Here is a 21,975-nt window from a genome sequence, read left to right as displayed (position 1 = left end):
CCTCAAGTGGCATATTAACTGCTATGGCAAATGCCCACCCCTGATGATAGTGGGATACAAGTAAAGAACAGACTAGACATGAAGCAGAAATACCACTGGACCTAGACCAGACTTTGATTTATTTAGAGCAGAGTCTGGAAACTCAAATGCCGAGAAGCCAGGCAGATCATGAAACTATACAGCAAGTTGAAAAGAGAGGGTTGGGGTGGAGGTGGTAGTAAACTGGACGGCACAGGTGCTGTGATGAAAGCAGCTGCTCCAATCCAGCACCTGTTGTCCTGTGGGACTGAGGGCCTGGTGGTGACAGCTTTTCTGATTTGGCCAGAATTTTACATACAGAAAGCTAATGCAGATTTCTGGAAGCATTGTGTAGGCTGTGCAGGCCGTTTCTGCAACCCAGTAGGATGGTGACCACTGTGCTGTCATGGCTCTCTTCAGTTTTGCCCTGTGTGTTTTGTTGTTGTTGAGGCCTGGAAGCTTTTTGCATTTCACCATATTAGTATTCTTAACCACAGGAGTGATAAACCTTTAAAACTACCTTGTTTTAACTAGCTGATATAACTTTTGAAATGGGAAGAGAGAGACTATTGTATTTTTGGCTTGATGCTGGTTAAAAGGCATTCTCTACCCTACAAAGTTTGATTTATTATATTGTTTGGGTGTGCATCCGTATCACTTTTAATCAAATAAACAATTTGATCTATCTATATTTAATCAAATAGATAATTTGGTTAGTTGACCAAATTATGCATTCATTTTGTTTTTTGTCATTGTTCTGATTACAGATGAGTTTGCTGTAACACAGTGCACTCCAATTTGAAGAAGCATAGAGGATGTTTTTTAATCTTCTAACTTAATAAATATTTATTAAGATACTATATTTGGGCTGGCGCCACGGCTCAATAGGCTAATCCTCCACCTGCGGCACCGGCACACCGAGTTCTAGTCCTGGTCGGGGCACCAGATTCTGTCCCGGTTGCCCCTCTTCCAGGCCAGCTCACTGCTATGGCCCAGGAGTGCAGTGGAGGATGGCCTAGGTCCTTGGGCCCTGCACCCACATGGGAGACCAGGATAAGCACCTGGCTTCTGCCTTCAGATCAGTGCGATGCGCCGGCTGCAGCACGCCGGCCGCGGCGGCCATTGGAGGGTGAACCAATGGCAAAGGAAGACCTTTCTCTCTGTCTCTCTCTCTCACTGTCCACTCTGCCTGTCCAAAAAAAAAAAAAAAGATACTATATTAGGAGAATAAAACTGTTATATATATATATATTTATATTTTGAAGCTAGAAATTGAATGACTTTTATGTGACCTAGCTTTTGTATGTTTTGTATGTATGTAGAAAAACTTACTTAATTTGCTTTAGTGCAAATTACCAAAAAGAGAATAATGGTTTCATTATTTTATGTGGAAAGCCGTGGCTTATATTCAGACCTTCTAAAATTTTTTTGTCACCATTCCTAGTCCAAACTACTAACCTTGTCCAAGAAAACCGAGGGAGAGGACGTTAAAATTTGAACAGCACACGCTGTTTCCATAAGAAGAGAAAAACAAGGCTCATATTTAGTATTTGAACACAGAACTTTGCCTTTTTTGAACAGGGAGTTACTATCTAGATCATAGTTACCCCTCTGGGTTAATAACGAGTTGGCCATCGTGGACTGAATATAGCATAGAGGCATTCTTTCTCTCAGGAAGAATATTTTCCTTTCTTAATAATTCCTGGTGTTAGTTGGACCAGGAATGCTAGAGAAATTTTCAGTGCTTTTGGTTTGCTTAGATTCTGGCTGTTGTTAGCAGATGAATGGAAATGGAAAGTATTCTAGGAAAAACAATTGCCTGAACTTTCCCTAACCTTGAAGGCCTGCTTTGGGTTTGGGTGCAGGGTGGCAGCTTCTCCCACCCTGATCAAGTTCAGCTCTGCTGTTTTTCATCTGAAGGCAGAATCCTGACTCTGGCTCTTAAGGGCAGCTCACTTTTTAACGTCATGTTTGCCGTTGTGTATGTCAAATGAACCTTTTACAATGAGGTATGTGTTAATCTGGGCATTTTTCTTAATTGCTGGGCAGTTTCCGCCAAAAGCAACATCAATATATTAATGCTCCCCTCCAAGTCATTGCTGGCTGAGAACCTACTCCATCTGGGAAAATATCACATGTTTTATAACTTAGTGTAGTCAAGTGAACAGACCTAATCGAAATAATTACAGGAAAATGAAGATGGGTTTAATCTTGTGACATCATGCAGACCAGTTTCACACCCTGTTGCTCCAACTGGCATCACATAAGATTTTTCCATGACTGCCAGAAAAGAAATAGGAGGTTATGGTATGTAATGTATTTTGGGCCTGTTAGATTTGAAACATTGAAGGGAAGTGACTAAGCTTCTCCATTTATTTGCCTTTTTCCAGTACAGAAATGCATGGAAAAACATGGCAGTAAAGTTTCTAGAATATAATTTAATATCGTGCAGAACACTAATGAACTCATTGGTGAATATGGACAAAAAGTGATAAGCATCACGTTGCTTGGGGAATTGATAAAAATATACCATGTACCTGTTTATTATCAACATAAGTTCTGTATTTGTGATTGTTTGGTTACTAGTCTGTGTGGCATTTTAAGCATTTTTTCTTCTTTTTTTCCCCCTGAACTTCCTTCCGGACAAGGGTGGTGGATTGTATACAGCTGTGCCTCAGATTGATCCCATGGAATGCATTAATTGTCGAAATTGTCGAAACAACAATAGGTATGTTAGTATATATTTTTATAAGTTGCAAATAAGATGTCTACCTCCTTTTCTTTCTTCCAGCAAAGGAAATTCTTTAAGTTTTACCTAAGATATAAAGCTCAGAATTTGCAGTCTTACGTTTTGGGCTGTTAGTAAATTTTTGCCCTGTTTTATAACTTCTAGTTTTATGTCTTGGTTTCTGTAGTTATACAGTGACAGTATTAATGGATTTGTTTCTCCTTGAAATATTATTAAAAGGTGTGAGGTATCTGAAAATTTTAAATTACACTCATTCTCTGAACATAGACAATTTTTTTTTCACCTGTTATTTTCTACTTTGTTAGGGGTTGTTAAGAGAATGAATGAGAGACTAGTTAAGTGTTGAGGGCAGGGGAAACCCTTGTGTAAACATTATATATATATTACTGAAGTATTACTGAAATTTTAGTAATATTACTGAAATACTACTGTAATTTTATAGTACTGTTACTGAAATTTTCCTACTAGATTACCCAATGGTTTCCTATTTTAATTCTTAATACTTTAACAAAATCTTGCTGTTTTTTAATTGTTTTAATTTTAAAAGCTATATTTACTGACAATATTTCACATGCTGTAGAAATATGTAGAGTAATATGTGTGTTTAAATTTCGACTGAATATTCAGAAAGCTTTCATGCTACCTCTATAGGTGTGGATTCTAAAGGATTATCAAGTCTTGTTGTATTAAAGTTGTCACACAAATCTTTGTTCTTTTTCATAATGATAGTATTGGAATACATGCTTTCCTAAGTTCTTCTCAGCTCTAAAACTATAAGACTAGAGAATTGTATCATAGTTAATCCATAAAATCAATGGAGTATGGATTAGAGTTTGGATATTCATTATTGAAATGAGGCTTGACCTACAGTTTTAAAATGAATTAAAAGGCCAAGTATTGCCTGGGAATTACTGAAACCAGAACTCAAGGAAGGCTCTGGTCAACCGTGCATTGAAAGCAAGTTGTTTCAGTAGTGCTTTGGGTGTCAGAACAAAGGCAATGAAGTTTGTTGGGGAACTTTTCTTATCATTTACTTGACCTATCTTAGGGTTTCTGTGTCAGCAAGTGCTATCTGCCTATCTTATGTACTACAGTTTACTGGTGCATATTTAAATTCTGTAAACTCTAGTTTTGAAAAATGTTCATAATGGTGAAACCCCATTTTTGTCCTGAGCTTGTCATAGACATGACCAGTTTGTCAGGAAACATGCTAAAGAACTGGTAAGATTGACTCTTATACCTGGTAAGTAGTCAGATGGATTTAATTACAGCAGATGGCTTTGCCTGAATACGTCATGTGTGTTTCTTTGTGGTTCTTGTGGCTACCAGCAGATGCTGATGCTCCCTAGACATTAGAATGGTGCTGTGAGAGGACCTCTGGTCTAATAAATTGACCTATGCTTTGCCATTGCTTACACCTGTGATCTTGGGAAAGTTCTAAATGTCTCTGACGCTGCTTCCTTATCTGACGAACAGAGTGTCCTAAGTAATGCTCCCAACCAAATCTGATTGTAGACTTCAGTAATTTTCTGCCAATCCTCCTGTCTTTATGTTGAGGTATCATCTTAGTACTAATAATGTGTTTTATTTGCTGAAAAGGATTTAAATGATCTCTGTCATCTTGCATTCATGGCCACTTATGTGTGGGAGTGGGTGAGTGCATAATATTTGAAGGTTTTTCCTTATACATAGTTTGTTTTTTTTTTTCCTTTTGGACAATTGCATTTCTATTAACTTTCAAGTTGATTTTCGCATTTCATGTTTTGGAGTTTTACTGTTATCTGGAAACATGGGTAAAGTCTCTTCAGCTTGGGAAAATTAGCTTGTATCTTTCCCTGGCTTAAATTTTGTTTCTGCCCAAGAATGCACCTGTGTAGGGCATGTCTATAATTGCTTGTCTTGCCTCTATGGTTAGTTCATGTCCCCAATAGCTCCTAGAGCTGTTGCATGATTTTGACTTAATAATTGGACAGATATATATTAGTGAGTCCCTACTTTCAACTCTGGAAGACTCAAATTATTAAGTTTCACTCTCTAACTCTTAACATTGAGAACAAATATCTCCCTCAAAATGTAATAAACTTGAATGCTGAGAAGTAGATAACACAAGAGGAGTTTAAAAAATCTATGGTGAAATGAACTTAAAATATAAGCTTATTTTGGTCCAAAATTTTATGAAATACATAGGTTTTTCACAATATGCACTTCCATGAACCTTTTGAAATACCCTCATATATATGATTTACTCCCCAAATATGCAAAATTGAGTCAACTTTTAGAATACAGACATTATTACTGAGAACAAATTTGCATTTCCTAATGCCAACTGAAATAATGTGTATGTAAAAAGAGGTGTGATTGCATTTAAGCTTTATGAGAGCTGCAAATGGGCATTGTAGAGTTTTTGGCTACTCTGCCAAAAAAAATTTACTGAGCACTAGCCAGGAGCTATAACAGATTCTGAGGTGTTTCCATGTAGAAGAAATTACAAGAACAGTCATGGAAGTAAGAAGGATAATATTTATATAAGACTAAGTATGAGTGTACTTCAAAAAGTTCATGGAAAAATGAAATTAAAAGATGTTTATTTTGCTGTAGAAATATTTTGAAATCATATATGCGAGGAATCTTTAAAAAGTTCATGGAAAGTGTGTATTATGGAAACTAAGCATAGATTTCCAAAGTGGTTTTTTTCTACCAAAGTAAATTTAGCTTTTAATTCCATTTTCTCATAAACTTTGAAGTACCCTTGCAGTTGAATTCAGTGACTCTCAAACTTTAGTGTGGATTTGATTCACTTAAAGTCTTTGTAAAAACACAAATTACTAGATTATACTCAAATTACATTCTGATTCAGCATGTCGGGGGTGAAGACCTCACAACTTGCATTTTTGATGAATTTCCCAGTGATGTTAATAGTTCAGGAGCCATGCTATGAGAAATACTGGAATGATTTGACTGGATGGGGAACTATAAGAAGAGAGTGATAGGATACAAAACTGGAAAAAATGTACTGATTATTGTATCATTGATAACCTTGAATTTCGGGTTTTAGTAGTTCATCTAATGAAAATTTATTGAGTGCCTACCATGTACTAAATACTGGCTGAAGCCCAACCTTAGGAAAACACACAGTGTAATTGATAATCACGATTCTCAGGAGTGGGTCTTATGGCGCAGTAGGTTAACTTGCTGCTTGGGATGCCCACATCCCATATTGGAATGCCTGGGATTGAGTGCTACCTCCACTTCCAATCTAGCTTTTGGCCAGTGTGGATCCTGGGAGATAGAAGCAGATGGCCCTAGTAGTTGGGCCCCTTATGTCCATGTAGGGGAACCAGATTAAGTTTACAGCTCCTGGATTTGACCTGTTGTGGGCATTTGGGGAAAGGACTAGCAGATAGACTATCTCATCACTCTGTTTTGACAATGAAAGTGCAGCAGGACTTGAATAATCAAAAGAGAGATATAGATTAAATGTTGAGAGACACTGGACTAGTAGCACCATCATTGTTGGGAAGCTCTTTGAGAATAGGAGTGGTCTGTTTCAAGATGTATTAAGGCTTGATGAACAGTAGGAATGTAAATGTTGGATTGGAGGGAAGATACCTGTTAGGCATCTGCTTGTGCCTCTAACTCTGCCTTTCAAATAAATAAATAAATCTTTTAAAAATATTTAAAGAAAGATTTATTTATTTATTTGAAAGGCAGAGATACAGAGAGAGAAGGAGAGGAAGAGAGAGAGACAAAGAGAGGCAGAGAGAGAGCTATTTCATCTGCTGGTTCACTCTCCAAATGGCTGCAATGGCCAGGGCTGGCAAGGCTGAAACTAGAAGCCAGGAGCTTTTTCCAGTTCTCCCACGTGGATGCAGGGGCCCAAGTACTTGGGCCATCTTCTGCTACTTTCTCAGGCTCATTAGCAGGGAGCTGGATCAGAAGTGGAGCAGCCGGGGCTTGAACCTGTGCCCATTTGGGATGCCGACACTGCAGGCAGAAGCTTAACCTTCTACGCCACATCACCGGTCCCTGGATATTCTTTTTATAAGAGATCTCTCGTTTGTTATTATTATTATTGTTTACTTTTTGCCTTAACATATCTTCAGGGAATGATAAAGGTGGGGAAAGGAGAAGGAGAAATAAGGAGAATGAGAAAGGAAAAGAGGACCTATTGTTTCATTCATTCAACAAACCTTCGTTGAAGGTCTCTCATGGGCAAGGCACCAAGCAAGTTGCTGGGGACATGGTGGTGAACATCACAGGCAGTGTCCCCTGCCTGAGTAGAGCTTAGAGTTTGGTAGAAGGTCCCTATCTTTTTTATAAAATGACATAAATCATAAAATTGAATATGTATGAAAACTGATGCTTTGAAGTAAAAGATGAGAGGAAAGACCTCCGTAAGCAAGTGATATTTTGCCAAACTCTGAAGAATTTGTAAAATATGGGATGAGGGAAGAGGATAGGTCAAAAGCTTTCCAGGCAGAGGTACTGTTGTATGCGGTCTCTAAAGCAGAATGCCTGAATCTTCAAAGAATTTCAACAGGGCTCATCTAGCAGGGACCTAGGAAGTGAAGGGATCAGAGTTAAAACCCGAGTAAAATCAGGTCCTACAGAGCCAAGGCAGGTCAGTGAAAGACATGAGCAGGACCACGTTGTGATAGAACCCAAACTTTTTTTTGACAGGTAGAGTTATAGACAGTGAGAGAGAGAGACAGAGAGAAAGGTCTTCCTTCCGTTGGTTCACCCCCAAATGGCTACTACGGCCAGCACTGCACCAATCCAAAGCCAGGAGCCAGGTGCTTCCTCCTGGTCTCCCATGTGGGTGCAGGGGCCCACGGGCCATCCTCCACTGCCCTCTCAGGCCCCAGCAGAGAGCTGGACTGGAAGAGGAGCAACCAGGACAGAATCCGGCGCCCATATGGGATGCTGGCGCCACAGGTAGAGGATTAACCAAGTGAGCCACGGTGCCAACCCCCCCAGACTTTTTTTTTTAAAGATTTATTTTATTTATTTGAAAGAGTTAGAGAGAGAGAGAGAATGGTCTTCCATCTGCTGGTTCACTCCCCAGATGGCAGCAATGGCCGGAGCTGTGCCGATTCAAAGCCAGGAGCCAGGAGCTTCTTCCAGGTCTCCCACGCAGGTGCAGGAGCCCAAGGACTTGTACCATCTTCCACTACTTTCCCAGGCCATAGCAGAGAGCTGGATTGGAAGTGGAGCAGCCGGGACTCGAACTGATGCCCATATGGGATGCCAGCACTGCGGGCAGCAGTCTTACCTGCTACACCACAGTGCTGGCCCCCAGAACTCAGACTTTTAAGAACATTCTGGGTGGCTGGTGTCAAGTCATAGCAGGTAAAGCTGCTGCCTGTGATGCTGGTTTGAGTCCTGGTTGCTCCACTTCCGATCCAGCTCCCTGCTGATGGCCTGAGAAAAGCAGCAGAATATTGCCCAAGTGTTTGAGCCCTGCCACCCACATGGGAGACTGGAAGAAGCTCCTGGCTCCTATCTCTGTCTCTCTTTTCTCCTCCCTCCATGTCTTTCTCCTTCTCTTTCCCTCTGTAGCTCTGACTTTCAAAGAGATAAATGAATCTTAAAACAAAACAAAACAAACACAGAACACTCTGGGTCCAATTTGGAGATTAAATCAGATAGGCCATGAGAGGATACTAGGGAACCAATCATATGTCAGATGAGGAACAGTGGACTAGGGCAGTGAACTGATACGGGAGAAGTCAGTGAATCTGAGAGATGTAGCCTTTAGAAGTAGGAAAGGCTGAGTGATTTAAAAGACACAAGAAATGGATTGAGGAGGCCAGCGTAGTGGGGGTGAATCATAGCTGAGTCCAGGAAACCAGTGCAGTTAGGAAACACTGCAGGAGATTTACCTCCTAACATACTCTTGGGGGTCAGTCTCTTACATGGAGGGGTGCCTCATCAAACTCGCCATTCCTACTTCACAGACAACCAACGGCCAAGAGGAGTCTGGCCGAGGGCCTCTTCCCTGTGGACTTGGCCTGCACTGCGCCCTGCCACTCCGGGGTCGTGTCGCTCTCCCTTCTCAGATGTAAACTTAAACATATTTCTTGGAGTGGGCCTTTAAGAGACTTCATGGCCAAGCCGCAGCTCCCTTTATCATCTCTCTGTTTGGTCATAACTGTCTGCAGAGGAACGTTTGCCTGTTGGGTCTAAACTGAAGCAGTGGTGTGAAAAATTGAGACCAGGTTAAGAGAAGCAGTCTGTGGAGAAGCTGTATTTGATTCGCGGACTTTTGTGACATGTTAAAGATGACTGCCTGCTTCTCTGTTTTCTGTGAACTTGAAGCCTTTTCAGGTTTTTTTTTTTTTTTTTAAGATTTTATTTATTTGAGAGGCAGAGTTACAGATAGGGAGAGGGAGGGAGAGAGAAAGAAAGGTCTTCCTTCTGCTGATTCACTCCCCAAATGGCTGCAACAGCCGGAGCTGGACTGGTCCAAAGCCAGGAGCCAGGAGCTTTATCTGGGTCTCCCATGCTGGTGCAGGGGCTCAAACACTTGGGCCATTTTCCAATGCTTTCCCAGGCTATAAGCAGAGAACTAGATCAGAAGAGAAGCAGCCAGGACCTGAACTGGCTCCCATACAGGATGCAGCGCTGTAGGCATTGGCTTAACTTAGTATGCCACAGCACAGGCCCCCCTTTTCCGTTTTTAAGAGAGATAAGCAGTAGCTCAATGAACAGCTCAAAAGCAGTATATTTTACGCAGCTTTGCAGGGAGCCAGACTTCTACACTAAACACTTAACGGAGAAATCCTTGTGCAATTTGGACATTTCAGGAGTTATACAGGTTTTAATCAAATACATCAGAAGTTTTCTACCCATCTCCTCTCCTCTGTTCAAAAGGCAATGGTGCAGTTCTGGATATGTAATCAAATGTGGTTTGCTGCTTGGCTGGTTTAATGGGAAGGGATTGACATTAAATCTGGTCTATTTACCATCAGTCTTGATAATTTGTAGGAGAGAGTAGAGAGGACACTGATGAAATTCACAGATGAACGAACTAAGAGGTCCCATCCGGAAGGAAGGAGAAATTAACTTTAAGGGTCCTGGGGAGACTGGAAATGGTCAGGAAGTGGCCAAGCAAAAATCAGCTTGGAAAAATGTATATAATTCATCTGGGAAAAAAGAAACTACAAGTTACCTGGCTGATAGTCAAGAGGAGAAATAAAACTATTGGGAATAGTGCTTTGGAAAGCACAGATATTACCCGCGATCTGCACGGTTTTGTGTAATAATAACTTTACACATCTGTGTGTTGCTGGGTTTGAGAGTGCTCTTTTACCAACTTGAAACCCTCCCCTGGTGGCACATATGCAGGGGGACTTCAGAAAGTTTGTGGAAAATGGAATTAAAAGATGTTTGTTTTGTTGCTAGAAGTATTTTTAAAATCCATGCATATAAGGAGTCTTTAAAAAGTGGAAAATGCATCTTATGAGCAAACTAAGTATTCATTTCAGAATTTCTTTGTGCTGAAATAAGCTTGTCTTTTAGTTCCATTTTCCACTACTTGAAGTACACGTGTAGTATGTAGGGAAGACTGTGAGAGCCTTTAATTACAGTAGTTCTTTCAGGCCTAGAGCTTGGTCTACCCAGTTTGTTAAGGATGAAGCAATGACTTTTCCAGGACACCTAAACTCCTAGCAGGTCACTGTTTCAGGATTCAATCCCTCTCCTCTTTCTGACCATGTGGCTACTTCAGAACCAGCCACAAAGCCAAAGGAAGGAAACAAAGCCCAAGCCCTAGCTTCTGTTGTGTCCGTGGTAATCTGCTCATGGCCCAAAGAAAATGGGCCTGGTTTTCTAAACTGATCAGCACCTTTCCTTTTGAGGCCGTTGTTTATCTCCCCAGACCTGTCTCCTCCTTCTTGTGTGCAGGCTGAGGGCCTGTGGTCAGAGTCAGGGAGAAGTGCTTTTGGTCTTATGTTAAGTTTGGGGGCATGGCAGCTCACCACATTCACCAATGCACTCAGCCATTCATGGTCAGCCAACCTTTGTAGTCATCTTACATGTGACAGTTACTGATAAATTAATTCCCCCCATTCTAACGCTGGGGTCACTGCAGCATCCAACAGATGGAGTGAGAGTGGAGGAGAGCCATGGCCTTGGAGGAATGTCATCAGGTCCTGCTGCATAGTAACTGATAAGTCCCTCCCCCGCCCCACCCTGCCCCAGAAAAGGAGCTGAGTCAGCACAATGGCAGACACAGGGACGAGAGACGGCAGAGGAGAGCTGCACAGTAAAACAAGCCACCACCAAGACGTAACAATTTCAGGAGTCTCAAGAGCATGTGCATGAAAATAATATCACACACCCGAGAGATGCATGGGGAGTAAGTATTTTGCCTTCCAGGGATAATCAAAAGAGGAAGCATAATACAGAACTCATCTAATTATCTAATCAGAGTCATTCTGTATGTAATCATACTTAACAAATACTCAACTGTATAATTAGAAATGGATACATCTCTTGAAGTATTTCAGGGGTGAAATATCCAAAATATGTTTAGCTAAACTGCTAATGTCTGCCAAGCATAACCCCACACAGCTCTTCTCATTGATATTTCTTGGTCTGTGATGTACAAATTACAGGGTGAAGAAAAATATTTGTGTGTGGGGGTGACATATTATAATAGAGTCATTTTCTGTCTTGTGAGTTGGCCCTACAGGCCCTTCCCATTTACTAAAAGGTATCTTAGTTAACTGCCAGGTCCCAGTCTACCTGGGTTCTTACAGAACAGCACAGATTTTTATATGTGGTAAGATGCACAGAGTTCCATTTACTCAGTGTTTTTAAACTTAAAAAAATAGTTTAGCTGAGTTAGAGGTGGCTCAGTGAAAACATTCACTCTACCTTCTGCCAACAGTAATTACATTAGAAAGATCACTTGAGCAGATAGTGGAATTATAGACTGTTTTTATTCTATAAACTATGAAATGTGCTTTGTGAGAGCATCTTACTGTGTGTTGTATATTTGCAAGCATTTATCCTGTTTATTTATATGCATGGACTCTTGGAGATCTGGGTCTCACTTACAGATTTTTTGTGATCATCTGATTGTTTTAGAAATTGTCATTAAAGCATTGTCAGTAAAAGGATTGTCGTTACATGCTAGACCTAATTATCTTCAGAATCTCAGATTCTTTTTTTATTTAAAGACTATGTCCTCTGTGCTTCTGTCTCAACACAGAACACCCAAGTTAAAGCCATTTTTGTGTTGATGATGTAGATATCTGGAATTGAACTGAAAATAATGTAACCAAAGTATTTACATTTGGTTAGCTAAGTGGCTAATAACCGGTGATTATGACTTAGACTCAACTACTAGTAAATTTTACATCAGTGTGGTTTGTCACTCTGCCATTTGGGTTATCATCCCTTTGCAAAATTCACTCAAATTATGATCTCAGCATCACCACCACGCTGGTCACTGAGAGTCACAGTTCAGGGTAGAAGTAAACACTGCTGTCTCACTCACCTGAAAAACACAAGAGCTGGTAGTAGGAAATTTTCCTCCTGAGTCTTGCTGAGTAGCTATATAACATCTTTAAAAACAGAGGTGTGTTAGGTGTGTGTGCTTGCTCCTGGTATGCAACACCTGTGTCAGCACCGATCCTCGTGCCTGGTGCCATGGCCCGAGCTCTTCTGCCTCACCCACTCCCGCAGTCCTGCCTCGTCCATGGAACTTTACTTCTGACAGAATCACAGTGTAGTCAAACGCTTAGGCTGCCATTGGACGGCATCACAAATCTCAACCCACAGTTTTGCTTCAAGTTGAAGAGAAGAGCAGAAAAAAAGAGAAACTAGAAGGAAAGAAGCAAGACGTAAGGCATCTCATTGTCTGGTGAGTCACCCTTGTTCTTTTATGTCAACGTTAAGAAACTCATTCATATTAGAGCTGTATAAGCAGACTGTTAATTTATAATGTTTTGGTTGTAGGGAACTGCCCAGGTTCCCCAGCTCCTGGCAAATACCCTGGTTTTACCTCCAGATTCTTGCAGAGAAGTGGAACATCACCGCAGAAGCACACACAGTGTTCTCCGCCTTCCTGCTTGGGGTTTTTACTCAGTGCCTGCCTGTGCTGTCCTGGGGCTTTACCAGACACTGAGGACGGCCACTGCCTCAGACTGAAGTTTTAAGTCAGACAGCTTGGAAGCTGACAGTTACGGACTAACCTGTAGAATCAGTCTGAGCCAGCAGGGAGAAAACTAATATTGTGATGCAAATGCTAAAGGGTAAGTGCATCAGTTCCCTCCCAGCTGCAGTGCATGTCCTCTCCCTGTGGGATATGGGCAGCTGCAAACACTGACTAATTAGTTTAATTGTTGCTTCCCAATCTCTCTCTTTTTTTAAAGGTTTATTTTATTTATCTGAAAGAGTTAGAGACACAGAGAGAGGTCCTCCATCTGTCACTCCTCAAATGGCTGCAATGGCTAGGGCTTGGCCAGGCCAAAGCCTAGGAGCCAGGAGCTTCCTCCAGGTCACCCTCGTGGTACAGGGCCCCAAGCACTTGGGCCAGCCTCCACTGCTTTCCCAGGCACATCAGCAGGGAGCTGAACTGGAAGTGGAGCAGCCAGGACATGAACTGGGGTGCCTGTATGGGATGCCAGCATTGCTTTAGCCGCTGTGCCACAACATTGGCTGCTCCCCAATCGTTAATTTACTTGCTTGAGAAAAAGGTTATAAAAAATCTGATACTTGGGGCTGGCGCTGTGGCAAAGAAGGTAAAGCCGCTGCCTGCAGGGCTGGCATCCCACATGGGCTCCGGTTTGAGTCCTGGCTGCTCCATGTCTGATCCAGCTCTCTGCTAATAGCCTGAGAAAGCAGTGGAGGGTGGCCCAAGTGCTTGGGCCCCTGCATCCATGTGGGAGACCCAGAAGAAACTCATGGATCCTGATGCCAGATTGGCCCTGCTCCTGCCTTTGTGGCCATTTGAGGAGTGAACCAAAAGATGGAAGACTTTTCTTTCTGTCTCTCCCTCTGTCTGTAACTCTGCCTCTCAAATAGATAAGTAAATATTTTTAAAAAATAATAAAAAATTTTAAAAAAGGCTGGGGCTGACGCTGTGGCTCACTTGATTAATCCTCTCCTGCGGTGCCGGAAATCCTATATGGGCTCCAGGTTCTAGTCCTGGTTGCTTCTCTTCCAGTCCAGCTCTTTGCTGTGGCCCGGGAGGGCAGGGGAGGATGACCCAAGTGCTTAGGCCCCTGCACCTGCATGGGAGACCGGGAGGAAGCACCTGACTCCTGGCTTTGGATCGGCATAGCTCCGGCCGTAGCAGCCATTTGGGGGTGAACCAACGGAAGGAAGACCTTTCTCTCTGTCTCTCTCTCTGTCTATAACTCTACCTGTCAAATAAAACAAAACAAAACAAAAAAAAAAACTGTTTCCAACCAATCATGGTAGCTGTATAAATTTCCCCAGCCAAAGATAGCTCTAACTTGTAACGTCAGAATCCTGCTAACTATAGTTCCATAATTGTTATTGAGTGTGATTTCCGTGATTATGAGACAATGACTGATGGAGTGTGGGAAGTGTGTTCTCTAGCTAGAAACTCAGGGGCTACTTTATTCTCTGCAGCAGCACATCTAAAGCTCACCTTACAGTTTAGTGCACCCTGGATCTAACATTTTCATAAATCACCTACACTGTGTGGAAACCATTGTTTCCTTGTCCATCTCCTCAGCCGTACAGAGAGCTGGAACTCTCTTGTGTTTACCTACATATTTTCAGTGCCTACCGTAGTACCTGACATTTCGTAAGTATTCAGCAAATATTTTTGAGTAAAGTTTCCTCTACCTAAGATTATTTTCATAGATGGATTATACTCATTAAATTCTCGGTAGTAGTAGTAGTATGAATTCAGAAAAGTTAGCCACCCCACCCCAACCTTGCCCCACATTTTACCCTGTTTCAAGTCTATGGATTCTGTGCGCTGAATATATTTGGTGCCTGGGGAGCTGGGAGTGTTGGGAGAGAGTGGTAGAGACTAACAGTAAAGCGCAAGGAAGACTCTGATAACATGGATACTTTGAACTGGCTTCAGGAGATAGTGCCCACCCTTGCCAGGATCCTAGGAAAATTGTTGAAGTTCAGGGTTGAATAAAATGGACCACAGAACAAATAAGGGTGTCATGTTATTGTGGAGTTGTGACTGAGCTAGCCCAGTGCTCCGATTCTAGCTCCAGTGACTTCTTCCTTCTGTCCCAATGCTTCCTTCACTTTTTGTTGATTTACAACATGCATGGGAACGTTTAGATCATATTTGAATCAGGCATATATTTTTGTTAGATTATTGAAAGTTAAAATTACAGTCATATGAGATAATACTGTAATTAAATTTTCTGCACAAATGAATACTTGACATACTTTGCTTTCACTCCAGATGACTGGCATGTGAATTCTACTAACTATATAGTGAGTATATTTCTCTACGTGAAACTAAAGTTAGAATTATTTACAGTAAAGGTTTGATTTACTGACATATCTTACTCTCTTTCAGGTTCATATCCGTGTTCATGCTTGGCACTTGGTATTTCCAATCATTTGAAACAACAGAGCTGCTAATAGCAGTTGCATGCACTTCCTTTTACTGATTTTTGTATCTCCTCCCTCCCCCCAAAAAAACTTAGCACTCCATGTTTGAAGTGTGGAAATCCAAAGAATTCTTGTCTTTATTTCCTAACGTTACCCAGCTCCAGCATTCTACCAATCAGTCGCATGTGTTTCCTACCTAACTTGCGAAGCTGAATGTGATGTCCTCTTCAAGCTTTTCTTACTACCAATTTCAGAAATAATGCCTTCTCGTAGTGGTGGAGCAGCTTGATCATCAACAGAAAATAATGATGAAGTTTGGCAATTTGAAAATTTTGGAGAGTAACCGAAAATAGGCAGATGCTGAACAAGAATCTAAGCTTGAGAAGCAACGGGAAGCTTGTGGAGTTTGGCCTGAGGGCATTCTCCAATCTGGAGGCAAAGGCTCAAACAGAAGGTGTCAGAGCACTGAGTTTGATACCAGCAGAACAAGCTGAAAATTACAGGGAAAATGCCGTTTAAATAATGCAAAGAAACAGAAAATTGTGATTCTCAAAGGAAAAAAAAGTCAATAGAAACAGACCCTGAGATGACCCAAATGTCACAATTAGCAGTTATGTAGCTGTTATAAATTGTTCAAGAACTTAAAAGGAAGATATTTATATAATAATGAACATAGGGAGAATCCCAACTGAGAAACATATTTTAAAAAAGAAGAAGAAAAGGAAACTCCAGAGCTGAAAAGCACAGTAACTGGAATGGGAGGTTTTCTGGATGTGCTTAACAGTGGATTGGAGACCACAGATGAGGGAGCCAGTGAACTAAATGATACATCAAATGAAAATATCCATTGTGAAGAACAGAAAGAAAAAATGTTGGGGCCGGTGCTGTGGCATAGCTGCTAATGCCGCCACCTGTAGTGCCAGTATGTCATATGGGCGCCAGTTTGAATCTCGGCTGCTCCACTTCTGATCGAGCTCTCTGCTATGGCCTGGGAAAGCAGTGGAAGATGGCTCAAGTCCTTAGGCCCCTGCACCCATGTGGGAGACCTGGAAGAAGCTGCTGGCTCTTGGCTTCGGATCGGCACAGCTCCGGCCGTCATGGCCAACTGGGGAGTGAACCAGCAGATGGAAGACCTCTCTCTCCTCTCTCTGCCTCTCCTTCTCTCTCTGTGTAACTCTGACTTTCAAGTAAATAAATAAATCTTTTAAAAAAGTGTTTAAAAAAACCACACATCTTAGTTGAAGACAGGAATAAAAACTGAGCAGGAAGGAAGTGAAAAACTCAGTGCTAATAAATTCTAGCAATAATGCAATGAATAATACTGGAAAAAATTTTAAATCTTGAATTTCAAATATCTAATCCTTGTTGTTTCCTCCAGGGATGAAAAGAAACCAAGCAGTGTGTTTGTGTTGATTCTCATGAGATCTTCTCTCATGTGGCCATGAGCTTCTTAGCTTTCTGCCTGCTTCTTCCTCTTTTTCTAATACTTTGCAGTGGCCAATGCCTTTTGTGTGCTATGTTTGAAAGCCAGTTAATAATGAAATGGTTAGCGGCTTCTGACAGCAGAACCAATGGCTCCTGACAGTGAGCTTTAAGACAAAGGAAGCACGTAAGATAGGTCATCTTCAGGGGTTCCGTTCGTGATTGACCTTTTGATGCATTTTCTGGTTGTATTCCACCTTAAAATTTTTGGGTTCTTGACACTGAAATCATAGTGAATCATTTGGTAATGTTGAAGCATCAATCTTTGAGTTTGTCAATAGAGAATACCAAGTGATATTTCACATATAAGCTTACTGTATTGATCCCTGTAGACAGTTCTGTTTCTTGTGGTTTAAACCCTGCAGATGTTTCACCAAAACCAACAGCACTTTGAGCAGCAGCTCCCTTCCCGTGGTCCCCGAGGCAGCACCTTACCCCCAGGATGGGTTGGAGATGAAGCCCCTCAATCACATGAAGATGTCTGTGTGCCTGGCTGCCACCCTCCCTGACTGTGGCCAGTTACCTGAGGGAAGCAGCAAGGACAGCGTGGCACCAACGCCTGCTCTGCACACCTGCTGTCAGGACAACACGAGTGACATCAACTCAGATTGCACAGAAGATGCAGCAGAGTTCACTAGAGGTATGGGGAGCATTAGAAACCTTGAGCTTCCAGAGAGTCTGCAGTGAGCTAAACAGTGTATAAGGGAAGGTGGTGTATGATCAGCGCAGATCCTTCTTTTCAAGATGTATTTATTTATTTGAAAGGCAGAGTCTTAGAGGGAGCAGGAGACAGAGAGAAAGAGACCTTCTATCCACCGGTTCGCTTCCCTGATGGCTGCAATGGCTAGGGCTGGGCCAGGCTGAAGCCAGGAGCCTGGAGTTCCATCTTAATCTCCTACATGGGTGGCAGAGACTCAGGCCATCCTCTGCTGTGTTGGGAGCAGAGCAACCAGGACTTGAACTGGTGCTCTGCTATGGGATGCTGGTATTACAGGTGTCGTCTTAGCTTACTGTGCCACGGTGCCAGCCCCAGCTCATAGCTTTCTTAAGAGCTGGGGAGGGTACTTCACGGGAAGATTGGACTAGACAAAAGCACTCTTTGGAATTCTTTCTTTTCTTATATCCTTCATCTCAGGCTGTCAATCTCATCACATGTTGGGGACCATGTCCAAATAGGCTCTGATTCAGTTTGTACCTGGACAGATGACTTGCTGGAAAAATGCATTTTGTAAACATTGGTCTTAGCGTTGTTTCTGGAGTTGTAGCCTTTCTTTCTGGGGCTTATTTTGGGACTTTTAAGGGGTTTGGTTTCATCCCAGATGAACTGTATAACTATTCATGAAAATGCAACTTGTTTTAAACCCTTTAAACTCACTGTCTCCCTCAAATTCAAAACAAGCACGATTAGGCTCTACATTGGCTTATCACATTTTCTTTATTGCCTAAAGTAGTGTTTTTAAAAACAGCCTTTATCCTCTCATAACGCTCCCAAACTTTTCTCTTTTTCAGGAGACAGCTGTGTCCATTCAGAAACAGAGAACAAAATTCTAAGTTGGAATCCTCTTGCTCTGCCACCTGTCTCAGAGGACAGCACGGAAAACACAGCATGGTCCTGCCCTGGCATTCCTCTGGGCAGCGCGTCCGGAGTCCTTCCGCAACCCCAGGGAACCTGCGGCTGTGCGGACGGCTAGTAACGTTCCCGCTTCCGGACGGTGACTGCACACAACAGGCCTGGGGATGAACTGCAGGAAGGGCGTGAATTCCAATCAGAGAAAATCGTTATTTATTTTTTTGTAGTAGTAATGTCATATGAATGTATCTTAAAATGTGTGCCCTTTTATATTATTTATGCCTTCAAACTTTCCTTCCCTGTTCCCTCCTCCCCCTTGTTTGCATAGTTCTCAGTCATCCGGAGAGCTGCGGGATCATTCCACAACGGGAGCTCCTTCGGGCTGGGGTCCGGGCTGCCGGCTGGTCCTGCGAGGGCAGGGTTGCACAGGCTGTGGGAGTCAGGTTTGCAGATGGACAGCTGTCTGTCAGTATTGTGAGGGCATATTTTGAAATCCACCACAGATGTGACCTCATGTTTATCGTGGCAGGTTTGGCTGATGAGTTTTCTAAGAGTGCCTTTCACTAGTGACCGCCTGGCCTGTTGCCTTTCTGTGTGCTCACGGGCACAGGTAGTGATGAGCACTCTCGGTAGTGGTCATACGCAGTGTTGTGCATGGTCTCCCTGGAGTGTTGCAGTATGCAGAAAGGGAACCAGGGCCAGAGAGAAAAATCACGCCCTAATAACCCACTGCTTTAAAATTAAATTTGTAAAATGGTCCTCATGGGGCTCTTTTTGATTGTTTCTAGAAGTAGGAACAAAGTAAGACTGTACAGCAGTGGCCGGAAGAAAGGGAAGGGCTCCAGGGACCCACCTGGCGGAAGCTCCTTCCATTAGCCTGGGAGCGGCTCACAGTGTCACACCACCTGAGAACAGTCATTTTCTCACTTCCAGTGTGGGCAAGACAGCCCAGAAGATGAGTGTCAGAAAAGACTTAACTTAGAAAAGACTTTTTTTTAAAATTTCCTGCAGTGTTTTTTTTTTTTTTTTTTTTTTAAGAATATAATTATAAACAGGCACCTAAAGCTGTGATCAGCAAACTCAATACATCACAGTTACCGCTGCCTCTGAGTGACAGGACGTTGCAGCTGCCTTCGGAAGGCTTTCTTCTCCACACTAAAAACCACAGCAGAATGCTCCAAGTGTGTTCCAAAGCTCGCGTCAAGCTTTAGCAGCACACGGTTTCTTTTTGGATCGTGCATCCACTGGAGAAAGAAAGAAAAAATTATTCTCTTGATGTAGAACCAAGCAGTTCCAGCCTAAGTGTAAAAATTTTACAGTTTCCCAGAAAATTGCAGTGGAATAGAATAGAATACTATGTTAATCAGCTTTCTATCTGAATACATCAGTATTCCCTACGTATGTCTATATGTTTTATAAATAGAACTCTGAGTGAAGACGTGCTGTGTAAGCTGGGTCACTATGCAAGAGCTGTTTCCCAGAAGACTGTAGTGAATGCCATTTCCTAGTCGGGAATTAGGGACGCTACAGAAGCAGGTTCTACATTCCAGATGGCCGTGCCTATAGTATCCTACGTGTGCTCTCCGTGTCCCTTACATGCAGTTAGCTGTGGAGGGAGAGAGCTGCATGCCTTGGTTCTGTGACTATCCAAGGACAAACTCCCCGTAGTACACAGATCATGGAGACACAGCCTGTGTTTGCCATTCGAGTTAGAGCAGTGCTGTCATCAAGGGAGTTTTAGAAATCTGGGGAGTGTCTGTAGGCTGTCATTTTGATTCAGGAAACAGGTGTATTAGCATGAGCCTTAGGTCATAAACTGCTCTTAAAGATTTGAGTTTGATCCTGGGACTTGTCCACAAGGAATAGAAAATGACTTTACCTTTAGGGCAATCTCATTGTGGACTGCTTTATTTATATTATTAGTAACGCTGTTTTAAGTGTTATCCCTTTTATTGTATTTTATTTATAAAAATGCCTTTATATATTGAGATATATAAATATAAATATATATATATATAAAATTGTGTTTATGTTTAGGAGTTACGAGTTCTCCCTTAGTGTGAGTTGCTCTGAACTTTTATACCCTGCACAGTCACTAGAAACAGTCCTACCTAATGTCACTTCTTGAGGAAATGAGAGGTCAGAGTACAGCGTGGGAGAAAGCACTAACATGGGCTGAGTGGCTGCTATGTACCAGGCACTGTGCTTGGGGCCAGTTGCTGTTATTTAACCCCGACAACAAATCTTGGGCCTTAAAATCCCCAAGTCTCATAGTGAGCCACTGAGCCTGAACTTGAGCCCAGTTTATCTGGAGCCATAATCTGTGCTCCTCCTGTTTTTCCATAGTGCTTTCCAGAAAGCACTGTGGTTCACACCCCCTTGCTGTTGTCTGCTCCTGCTGCGTTATCTCCTTGAGGCCCTAACTACAACCAGAGCAGCTGCTCCCTGTCCTGCATGGGCAGGGTGCCCTGGGCTTCCGAAAGTCCATGATTCTCCCCTTCCTACCCCCTCACCACAACCCCTGCCCAGGAATTGGATCTTCATTCAACTCAGTGAGCATGAAATCGGTCCGGCTTCTTCGTGTTGCTTTTCACCCTAGAACTCTGAGGTTTTGTTTAACATCAGACTTACCCCGCTCTGCTCATACCAGTTCACTCTTCTTTTCTTCTTTCAGTTATGCACTGATAAGTCTGATAGGTGCTGTACAGGGTACAAGTTGCATTGCAATGTCCTATACCTTTTAAAGTGGTCTTTGCAAAAAGCTTATCTTGCTCGTTTTTGTCGAATGTGTCCATGAAGACCAATGCGTCCGTCCTGGGCCCAGCGTAACACAGATCTCATTCCAGCTAACAGCACTGCCAAGAAGCTAAGTTTAGGATTGGATTTTACCTGTGTTGCTGTCTTTCAAAGCAGCGACTTTGAATTGCATGTTTTGTATCGTCGTGAAAAGTATGTTTAATTTTCCTTAAAGCTGTAATATTATGTTTGAAACTGTACATATTTTAAATGATGTAGCTTTGACAGGTTTTACTTGGTTGATACAATTTTATATTAAAAGAGAATGCTGCTTTCATGTAGAGTAGCCCTGTAAGATGGGATCGTCAGATACTCCCTGTTTGTTCACAACCTGCTGAGTTTGTGATTGGGTGGGGGTGGGGCGTGTCTCACTTTGAAACTCCGCCCCTGTTGTGAAGGTCCCCAGTGTACACCCAGGAGCCCAGCGGGTGAAGCCCTGCTGTTCTGACTGCAGAGATAAAGCTATGAAGGAGGACCTTGGGCAAGCACTGGATAGGGAGGCTGGGAAGCTGTCTCCAGATGGGTCCCCATGGGGAGCTTAGCATTTCTTTGGAAGGAAGAGAGGAGTTGAGTGAGAGAAGCAGGAGAAGGAGGCTGGGTATTTCCTCAGCATTCCTCTATTTTTACCGCTAGTCTGCGATAACATCTCTGAATTCCAGGGGAGCAGTCCAACCTTCTTAAAAGAAGCAGCTTTGTTTGTCCTCAAAGAGCACAAAGAACAAACCGAAGCCTCCAGGTTTCTCTGACCAGGCGGCCAACAGCCAGCCTCTTACGCCCTTGTGGATTTGATTACCCG

General features: G+C 42.5%; 1 protein-coding gene across 14 annotated transcripts in view; it reads left to right on the top strand.

Annotated features, from left to right (window-relative positions):
• CDON (cell adhesion associated, oncogene regulated) overlaps positions 1–19,411 on the top strand; it is a 111,945-nt gene extending 92,534 nt beyond the window's left edge. For 9 of the 14 annotated variants that reach the window (XM_062197310.1, XM_062197309.1, XM_062197306.1 and 6 more), the window contains 3 exons: positions 2,667–2,746; positions 17,179–17,453; positions 18,323–19,411. In XM_062197310.1, coding sequence (XP_062053294.1) covers positions 2,667–2,746; positions 17,179–17,453; positions 18,323–18,504 — 537 coding nt within the window. In that variant the 3' untranslated portion in view covers positions 18,505–19,411. The other 5 variants (XR_009866421.1, XR_009866423.1, XR_009866422.1 and 2 more) reach the window with 5 other exon arrangements.
• The last annotated feature ends 2,564 nt before the right edge of the window (positions 19,412–21,975 follow it).

Source organism: Lepus europaeus, chromosome 7 (assembly GCF_033115175.1).
Source record: "Lepus europaeus isolate LE1 chromosome 7, mLepTim1.pri, whole genome shotgun sequence".
Lineage (NCBI taxonomy): Eukaryota > Metazoa > Chordata > Mammalia > Lagomorpha > Leporidae > Lepus > Lepus europaeus.
The sequence above is the reverse complement of the archived record's forward strand: the minus strand, read 5'-3'. Positions and strand labels throughout refer to the sequence as shown.